The sequence below is a fragment of the Dromiciops gliroides genome, chromosome 3, assembly GCF_019393635.1.
Source record: "Dromiciops gliroides isolate mDroGli1 chromosome 3, mDroGli1.pri, whole genome shotgun sequence".
Classification (NCBI taxonomy): domain Eukaryota; kingdom Metazoa; phylum Chordata; class Mammalia; order Microbiotheria; family Microbiotheriidae; genus Dromiciops; species Dromiciops gliroides.
In genome coordinates, this window is record NC_057863.1 from 583,177,860 (window position 1) to 583,187,329 (window position 9,470).

At 34.5% G+C, this 9,470-nt stretch overlaps 1 protein-coding gene across 1 annotated transcript; it reads left to right on the plus strand.

Annotated features, from left to right (window-relative positions):
* Positions 1 to 7,206: 7,206 nt before the first annotated feature.
* On the plus strand, positions 7,207 to 8,142 carry LOC122748043 (olfactory receptor 52E4-like). The gene has a single exon (XM_043993774.1). The coding sequence runs from the start codon at positions 7,207 to 7,209 to the stop codon at positions 8,140 to 8,142; it is 936 nt and encodes a 311-aa protein (XP_043849709.1).
* Positions 8,143 to 9,470: the final 1,328 nt, after the last annotated feature.

Below are 9,470 nucleotides of genomic sequence, written 5' to 3' on the forward strand. Positions count from 1 at the left end.
TTCATATCCTCAGAGTCATCCTACACTCTTCTTTCTCTCTTTCACCTTTTCCAGAAAATTATCAAGTACTATTAATTCTACCTTTGCAACAAATTCTCTTCTTTTTACTCACATGGATTCTAGGTCTTTCCTTATCATCTCTTACCTGGAGTACTACATTAGCCTCCTAATATGTCTAGAATTTCTTGAGGAGATGCTCACATTCATAAGTGGAGGGAGTTTCCACATTAGGAATTCCTTAGATAATTGAAATCATTTATTTGTTAAGGAAAAAAACCCTACCAAAATAAATTTATAGAAAAATTCAAGGTACAATGTTTTTCCCTAGGGATACAAAAGCAAAAAGGAATGCAACATTGTTGCTTTCAAATTACGTATTTGTGGAAGGGAGTTACAGCATATAGGTGAAAGGGATGGGGGAGGGGGGGAGGAACAAACATTTGTTAAGTGCCTATTATGTACCAGGCACTGAGCTAAGCACTTTACCAATATTACCTCTTTTGATTCTCATAGCAACTCTGCAAAGTAGGTGCAATTATGATCCAGACTTTGAAGTTTAAGAAACCGAGGCATAGATCAGTTAAATGACTTGCCAATGTCATATAGTGTTTGTGGTCAGATCTGAACTCAGGTTTTCCTGACTCCAGTTCTATTTCTCTATCCACTGCATCACCTATATGATTTGTCCTCAGAAGTGCAGGACATGGACTGATAATCCAATGTTTTGTTTTGTTTTTCTTTCCTTGTAGTGTTGCTAGTAGTGATTTCTAAAAGATTCTTCTTGCAATCATCTCATCACCAGTGGCTCATAGGGGACAGACTCAGTGGCAAACCCTTGTAGAAAAAAAAGTTTTCAGTTATTATACTGTCCTTGTGTCCCTCTGATCACATCTTTTTTTCCCATTTATCCCCATTTATATGGTCCCACCATCATTATTCTGATAAAGATTTTCATGACCCTTCTTCCAGAATGTTACACTAGCCTTGTATTTGGTATCTCTGTATCAAAGTGTTCCTTTTTATATTTTTCTACACACACCAGCCAAGCTATATTCTATAAAATTATATCTAACTATGACACTTCTTAAGAAGATTGAAAGGTTTACTGCCTTCCCATTGCTTTTAGGATGTGGTAAACTCCTTTGTTCATCATTTTAGGCCTTTACAATCTAGCTTAAGTGTATATTTCCAGATTGACTAAGCATTACTCCAATAGACCCACTTTAGGCTCTAATTGGACTGGTCCACTTGATGTTCTCTATGTATGATATTCCATCTGCTATATCCATGATTTTGTACAAACTATTTTCCATACCTTGAATATTCTTACTCTTCACCTACCTATTGTTTGACCCCGGGTTCTCTTCTTGAAGGAACATCTCCTTCAAGATACCTTTCCTCATTCCCCAAACTGTTATTGCCCTATTAAAATAATAGTGCATTTATTTCATTCATACCCTCTTTTTATTTATCTACATCCTTCATTAGAAAGTAACTTCCTTGAGTTTAAGGGGTGTCTCTTTTGTATACGCATGTATGTATGCATGTATACATGCATGTATTGTATTATATATATAGTGTGCATGTATATATGTCTACACATATTTAGTTATCCAGTCATGTCCGACTCTTTGTGAACCCATTTATAGTTTCCTTGGCAGAAATACTGGAGTAGTTTTTCATTTCCTTCTCTAGCTCATTTTGCAAAAGAGTAAACTGAAGCAAACAGGATTAAGTGATTTTCCCGGAGTCACACAGCTAGAAAGTGTCTGAGGCTGAATTTGAACTCATGAAGATGAGTCTTCCTGACCCAGCACCCTATCCACTGCACCACTTAGGTGCATACACAAACACATACACATTTTTTACTTAATTATATGTGTAGCTGTGTGTATGTATATATGTATGTCTGTGTGTTTTGTATGTATGTCTAGTGCCTAGCATATGACACTGAACAATGATTTGATAAATGATAGCTGGATGGTTAATGATCAAAACCACACACACACACACACACACAAATGTGGGTTTTATGGGAAGAGAAGTGGTCTACCTCAGAAATATTGGAATCGTTTCCCATTTTTAATTTCACAGACAGGAAAACTTTGAAATAACTAATGATATTTACTAGTCAATCAGGATGGTACAGAGATGAAAAATTTTCAGCATTTTACAGAAAAGAATGCAGTTGCTAGAAAGCAAAACAGCTACAATTTATAGTGTGGTTTCATATTTAATAAATTTTACAAGTATCTTTGACTTAATTATAAATATATTTGATTTCATATAACTATATCTCATCTTCACAACAATGAAATATATTTGTTATTATTATCCTTATTTTACATGACAAAACTGAAGCAGATAGAGGTTGTTACTTCTTCAGGGTTATGTATATAGCTAATGTTTGAGGCTAGATTTTCATTTCAGTCTACTAGTATTTAGTTCCAGGACTTTATCTATTCTACTACCTAAATGTAAAAGAAAGAAACAGTCTGCAAAAGAGGCAGCCTGTCTTCAAAGTTTCTAGACCCCCACAAATCACAGAGGGTTTTTGGACTAACACATTTGATTTTTTCCAATAATTTTGAAGTAGGAAATTGTCATGATGACAATATCAAATATAATGACACAAAAGTAGAGATTATTTATAATATCTCAAGTATAATTTCCAGCAACTACCTTGGAGGTTATAAATCACGAGGTCATTAACTCTCACTTACATTCATAGTATACATTTACCTCTTACCATCTGTTCTACTATGTCGTGATTCAGAGGAAAAAATTCTATCCTTATTCTGGTGTTCAAAGGCAATGAAAGATCATTATGCCAGTTACATGATCTTAATGATCAAGTAAATGAAATGTCAATGCTTTTTCTAACCTTAAAATTGTATATATATAATTCAATATTGTACTATAATTTAATTTTTCTTATTTTTAATTTGATTGAATTTCTGATAGAAACATCCAGAGAAAATTGCTATGCATATATTAATTTTCAGCGTTCATAAAATATCATATGCAGATGTATATAGTATTTGATTATTTTGTAAATGAAATATTGGGATAAATTTTCAACTTGTATAGATTTGCTTAAAGAATATTTAGTTATCATTATTATGATGATCTTGGTCATAATTCATTGGAATATACTTTAGAATCTCAGCTGAGTTATTCTCAGAGTTTTCTGATATATATATTTTTTGTTAAATAGAATCTCAAGTACCTCACCTTGCCTGGGGTATGGGAGGAAACTCCAGTGCTACAGAGACATCCCAGAGGCCCAGAAGAACATGAATAAAAGAATCTAAATGGTTTTTCCCATTGCTGATACTGGCATTCCCTGGAGATAATTTCTCCAAGGAAAAAAGGCTTCTTTTCTTTAGTATTATTCATAGCAAGATGACCTGCTATGATCTAAGATAGGGATGGATTTTGCAGGAAAAAAAAGCTAGAAATACCACCTTTTTTTAACGTGGTATGAAAAATGCTGCTGCCAAAAGCAAGATAGGGCTATCCAATCACTTCTAAACCTCAACAATTTGTTTTGGAGATCTGAGAAGGGTGACTAAGACATTGAGATCTCCTCATTTTATTTACTGAGTACACATGGTAATTATTAAAGAGAAAATTTAATTGCATCTTTTTTCCTTGCGTATTATAATCATAGATAGTAGGAATGATAAAGTGAGAGTATTCTGTCCTTTCCCATTCCTCTCAAACCAAATATTTCCTTTTTTATTTTATCCTTCCTGAGGTAATATTGAGTCAAAGTCACTGATTTGGGCTCCCAATCCAGTTAACTAGCCTCATCCAGAGGGATTTTAGGAGTAACTCAGAATATCTTCCAAGCCAGTCTCACTTGTTATTTCTATTTCTTTGTCTTTGGTGGGCAGCAGTGATTTGAGACTCCTCCTGTCAATTTCCTCAATATCTTTTTTACCATCACAATGTAAATTGAGCTCATTTGCACATCTGAAAGTCTATTGCAAATCCTCAGTTTTTCCTAATTAAGTCATCCTCAATAACTGTGATATACCTTAGAGGCATGCAGCCATATACCAATCCATCTCTTACTCCATGAAATTTCTATTGTTCCCAATATGAAACAAATTTACTTAACAAGTATTGAATAAATCCATCATGCCTAATAACATAATAGGTAATGTGGACAAAAGGAGAAGATGCAGTCACTGCTTCTATTTGCAATCACACTATGAAAATGCTATCAACAGGTGAAAGAATCAGCAAACAATTGCATCTACATATCAGTTTGCCAATCTATAAAGATTGGGAATTAAGGTAGGTGAATAAAAATTCTTATCAACTCTCACTCTGGATTTTTCAATCAATGATTCTATAAAATAGAGTTAATAAGTGTAGCTGAACTCATCATGTTTTTGAAAGATAAATGAAGTTTGAATCAAAAGACATAGGTTTGAAGGTAGGCTATATGAATCTTTATTTCTGTGACCTTGAACAACTCATCACACCTATCTGGTTCCATTTTTCTCATTTTAATAAAGAGAAGGTTGTTAAAGCCCTTCCCAAATCTCTGATGCTAAGATCTATTAACTGAAAAATATTAGTAGTAGGGCAGTAAATAGTTGTCATGTAATAATTGGCATGGAATTCACATGAAACAAGGAGAAAAATTTCTGGAAGAGGAAAAAGTGATCCTCCAAGAAGGAATACATAATACATAGCTGGAGAATATTGGGAAGATTATTACAACAGCAATAATTAACATGAATAATACCATTTATGTGTTATTATTTTAAGGGGAGAGAGAATAAATATATTGAAACATACTATATTATACTTATTTTATAAGTTGTAATAAGAACAAAACATCTACTCAGTGAAATTCACCATGGAAGACTCAGGGCCCTAACCATGATCTATGCCTCAACAGAAATCATAGAAGATGCTGGAAGAAATTGTTCTTTGGCTCTGTCATGTTAATTCAATTCTTACAAAAAATGAATAATGAGGATCATGAGTGTGGAGCAAATGCACATGGTGTTAGACTTGGTTGTGGTTTGGGTTAGTGCTGATTTTTTCTCCCTTTTCCATTATTTATTTATTTTTAAATTCTTTATTGTTAAAATAGATAGCAAAATAGGAAGGGTATGTTCAGAAATGGATGATAAATATCCAGACACATACATAGTGATATAGATATATACATATCTCTCTATATGGCACAAGCTTTAAAGCAGAGAAAAAGTAAAATGAGTAATGTGTGTATTCTGGATCAGAAAGGTCTGAGGTTGGTCACTAACTAAGGTAAGCATAAGTCAATCCATGGGTAGAAAGGAGATTTTGCAACCCAGAGGTTTTATTTTCCTCCCAGAAGATGCCATGTATATTATCTGGACACCAGTTTTTAAGAGAAAAAATATCATGTTCCAAAGAACATGAATGTCCAATGGATGAGTAAGGTATTCCAAGGCCTGTAACCTTACAAAGAAAAAAACAAAAAACAAAATATGAAAGTTATTTCCTTAAGTGGGGTTGGTACAGTGGAAAGAGGAGGGAAGTTTTCAGGTGTCTGAGCAGACATTTCAAGATGAGGAAGAGAAAGGTACCTAAACAACTAATATTTAGACCCTATATTTAAAATGGACTATACAATTCTGCAAGCAAATAACCTAAGAATCTGCATGGCCAAATTCTAGTCATGAAGAAAATAATTGAGCTATTATTAATGCAAATATTATTTAGAAATTTTAGAAGGTGAGAATCCCCCCAAAAATCCTTTGTGTTTTTTAAGCCAAGCATGAAACATTAATGACCTTGTAGATAAAGAATCTTCTATTCTCACTTCACCAATACCATGTATTTATGCATTATAATATGGTAAGATACTCAAGTGCTTTACATCTATTGAACATGTACACTGGTGATTTCATCAGTGATGGAAGCTCCTGGACCAAAATGCATACAATGCCCAACTGCAACTATTTTATAATTTTCAGTCATGGAGTATTGTAGAAAATTTCTTAGGGTAATGAACTATCCTTGCCCAAACAACTGATATGAGTCAGAGACATGGCTTGAGCCTAGATCTTCTTGACATTAAGATTATAATCCTCTGTTCTCTACTGCATCTCCTATGTCATTAAAAAAAAACTATTATGTGATTTTCTTTTTATCAAGAATTCCCAATAAGGAACTGTTCCATACCAATGAAATGTCACATACTCTGTAACTTATTCTCTTAGAGGATTGCCTGGGAAAACATAAAGGCTAAGTTTCTTGCTCAGAGTTTAACAGCCAGTAAAGGTAAGAGGCAAAACTTGAAAGCAGGTCTTCTTGGTTTCAAGGGTAGCTGTCTGTCCCCTAGGGCACAATGCCTCCCTACATGTAATTTCATTTAATTATTACAACTATTCTTTGAGGTAATTAAGTGGTGCAGTGAAAATAAAGAACTAACTTGGTATCAAGAAGACCTGATCTAAATCTTACCTCTGTCATTTAATTTCTGCCTGTGCCTGTGCAAGTCACTTCTCTCTCAACCTCACTTATCTCATTTGTAAAATGAGGGAGTTTGGCTCTAGAACTTCAAATAATACTTATAACTCTGAATCGATAAAAAATACCCTCTCTTTTTCAGAGGAAGGAAACAGAGAAAAGAGAAGTTGTGTAATTTTACCTGCCATAACTTTTATATGCTTCATCTGCATTGTAGATGTAGTGACTGGCAGGTATTGAATTCTTAATAAATGTTATCTACTTATTTAGAACAGTATAAAAAGGTAGCATATATTTTATCCTGGATGGCAAAAGGAGAAAGGGGAGTAAGAAATCTTTCCAGACTACATGATTCTTTGAGGTCTTTGGCAGTAGAGAACCCAGACAAGCTAGGAGATATCTTGGCAGTAGATAACATCAGCCAAGTCCCAACTTGAATGATGAAGAGAAAAGAAGTTCCTCACAAGACAGTATGAATAAGTATGAATGAGATATAGAGGGAGAGGGGGAAGAATTAAATAGTAAGACTGAGTCATGGAAAACTATTTCAAGTAATTGATAGGGAACAATCTGTGTTAGAGTGCCAAATGTCCTTGAATAACTGAATCATTAAAACTGTACCTTTCCTTCTATCATTTCACAGGAACTATTAGTTGAAGTCTTTTCTATTTAGAGTATTTATGAGTTCTGCTGAGATAGACGTGAGGAGGATCCAAGATCCTCACAATGATAGCTATCAACAGAACCAATTTTCATCCAACCAGCTTTTTTCTCCTTGGCATCCCAGGACTAGAGGCTGCGCACATCTGGATATCTATTCCTTTCTGCCTGGTGTATATATTGGCTCTAGTGGGGAACTGTACCCTTCTTTTCATTATTAAAACTGATCCCAGCTTGCATGAACCCATGTTCCTATTTCTCTCCATGCTCTCTGTGGCAGACTTGATGCTTACCACCACCACCATGCCAAAGATGCTCAGCCTCTTCTGGTTTAATGATGGAGAAATTCGCTTTGAAGCCTGCCTTACCCAAGTATTTCTCATACATGCTTTGTCCAATATGGAATCTGGAATCATATTGGCCATGGCTTTTGACCGTTATGTGGCCATCTGCAACCCACTTAGACATTCAACCATTTTGACCATGACTGTTATTCAGGGCCTAGGATTGGCTATCCTCCTCCGTGGAATTGTACTGCTTGGACCTCATCCATTCATGCTTAGGTGGCTTCCCTACTGTAGGACTAATATCATCCCTCATACTTACTGTGAGTTCATGGGATTGATCAAGCTAGCCTGTGCTCCAACCAAGATACCCAGAGCTTACAGCCTATTTGTTGCTTTCATTACAGGTGGGCTAGACTTCATACTAATTATCTGTTCCTATGTCTTCATTCTTCATACTGTGTTTCGCCTCCCCTCCAGGGAAGCCAGAATTAAGACACTAGGCACCTGTGGATCTCATGTGTGGGTTATATTGATTTCTTATACCCCTGCCTATTTTTCCTTTCTCACTCACAGGTTTGGACACCATATTGCTCCATCTATCCATATTTTTGTGGCTAATATCTATGTTCTTGTTCCACCTATGGTGAACCCCATCATCTATGGGGTAAAAACTAAACAGATACGGGAGAGGTTCATAAAATTTTTCACAGATTAAAAAACAAAAATAAAATTAATTTGGATTTGACCAACAAACTAAGTAGATAAATGATACTACAGATGTAATGTCATTTTGTCATGATGTAAGTTTAGGAATAACTTTTTGTAAAGTATTTTTTTGAGGATCTGCATCAGGGTAAAGAATTCAAGTTTGCTAGCATAATTCAAGGAATGTAATTATGCTGACAATGGACTGTGGGTTTCTCAGTGTGCTTTGTATAAGAGAATGGGTTAAAATATAACTGTCACCCTTACAGTTTCATACCCTCATTGAGGAAATCTCTTGAGGATCCAGATGAAAAGTTCTCTCATTGATCTTTAAAACACATTGGAATTCAAGAGAAAAGGTCAGATTATTTCATAGATCTCAAAAATATTTTGGGGTGAAAAATTGGTGTGCTGTCAAGAATTATATAGTTTATGAGCACCATTCTCAGCACATGATAGAGTCTGTGAGGCAAAAAAAGCAGGTGTACAATTACCAATGGTTATAGACCATTTATATATCCATCCCCGGGCATACTCTTTGTTGTAGCAGTAAAAGCATTTGGCTTAATATAAGAGGAGCTAAGTTATAATCCTTACATTACCATTCACGCCAAATGGGAACAATAGTTCTCTTTATTTTTGACTGCATTATAATTAACAAATAATTTTGTAAAAGGAAAATATTATATAAATGTGAAAAGGTGATGATGATGATGATGACAATGTTGACAATGATAGCTTTTCTGGTACAAAATGAAGGGTTTCGTGAATCCCAATATATGTAACCCAAACTCATGTTACCATGTTTTTCATCCCCTTAGCACTGCATATGTTATAAATTCCACCTGTACCAAAGTTCATGAATAGAAGGGTGTACATGGAGAATTTCAGTTGATGTAAAAAGAAATGTTATCAATAAAATTTAATTTTAAAAATAGGAGAAAGAATAGCATCTTTCCATTTCTCTGTTCAAAGTGAAAAGATCATGTTGGTTCACATTGTTGTTTTTTTTTAACTTAGGCAAAAATATATCCTACCTGGACATGATGCAGAGATCTAGAATTAGCTAAAATGATCAAGCAATGTAGCTATAATGATATCCATTGACACTCAAGTTAAAACCCTACTTTACTTACTTACTAGCTATGTGACCCTTAGGCAAATTTCTTAAGTGCTGGTAGCCTCAGTTTCCTTAAATATAAAATGGGTATAATAAAACCATCTTTCTCTATGTCTCAAGGTTTTGGTGAGGATGGAATGAGATGATATTTATAAAGTATTTTGAAAAGTTTATATTGATTCTTCATTGTTGTTGTCATCATCATCATTGAAATTAAC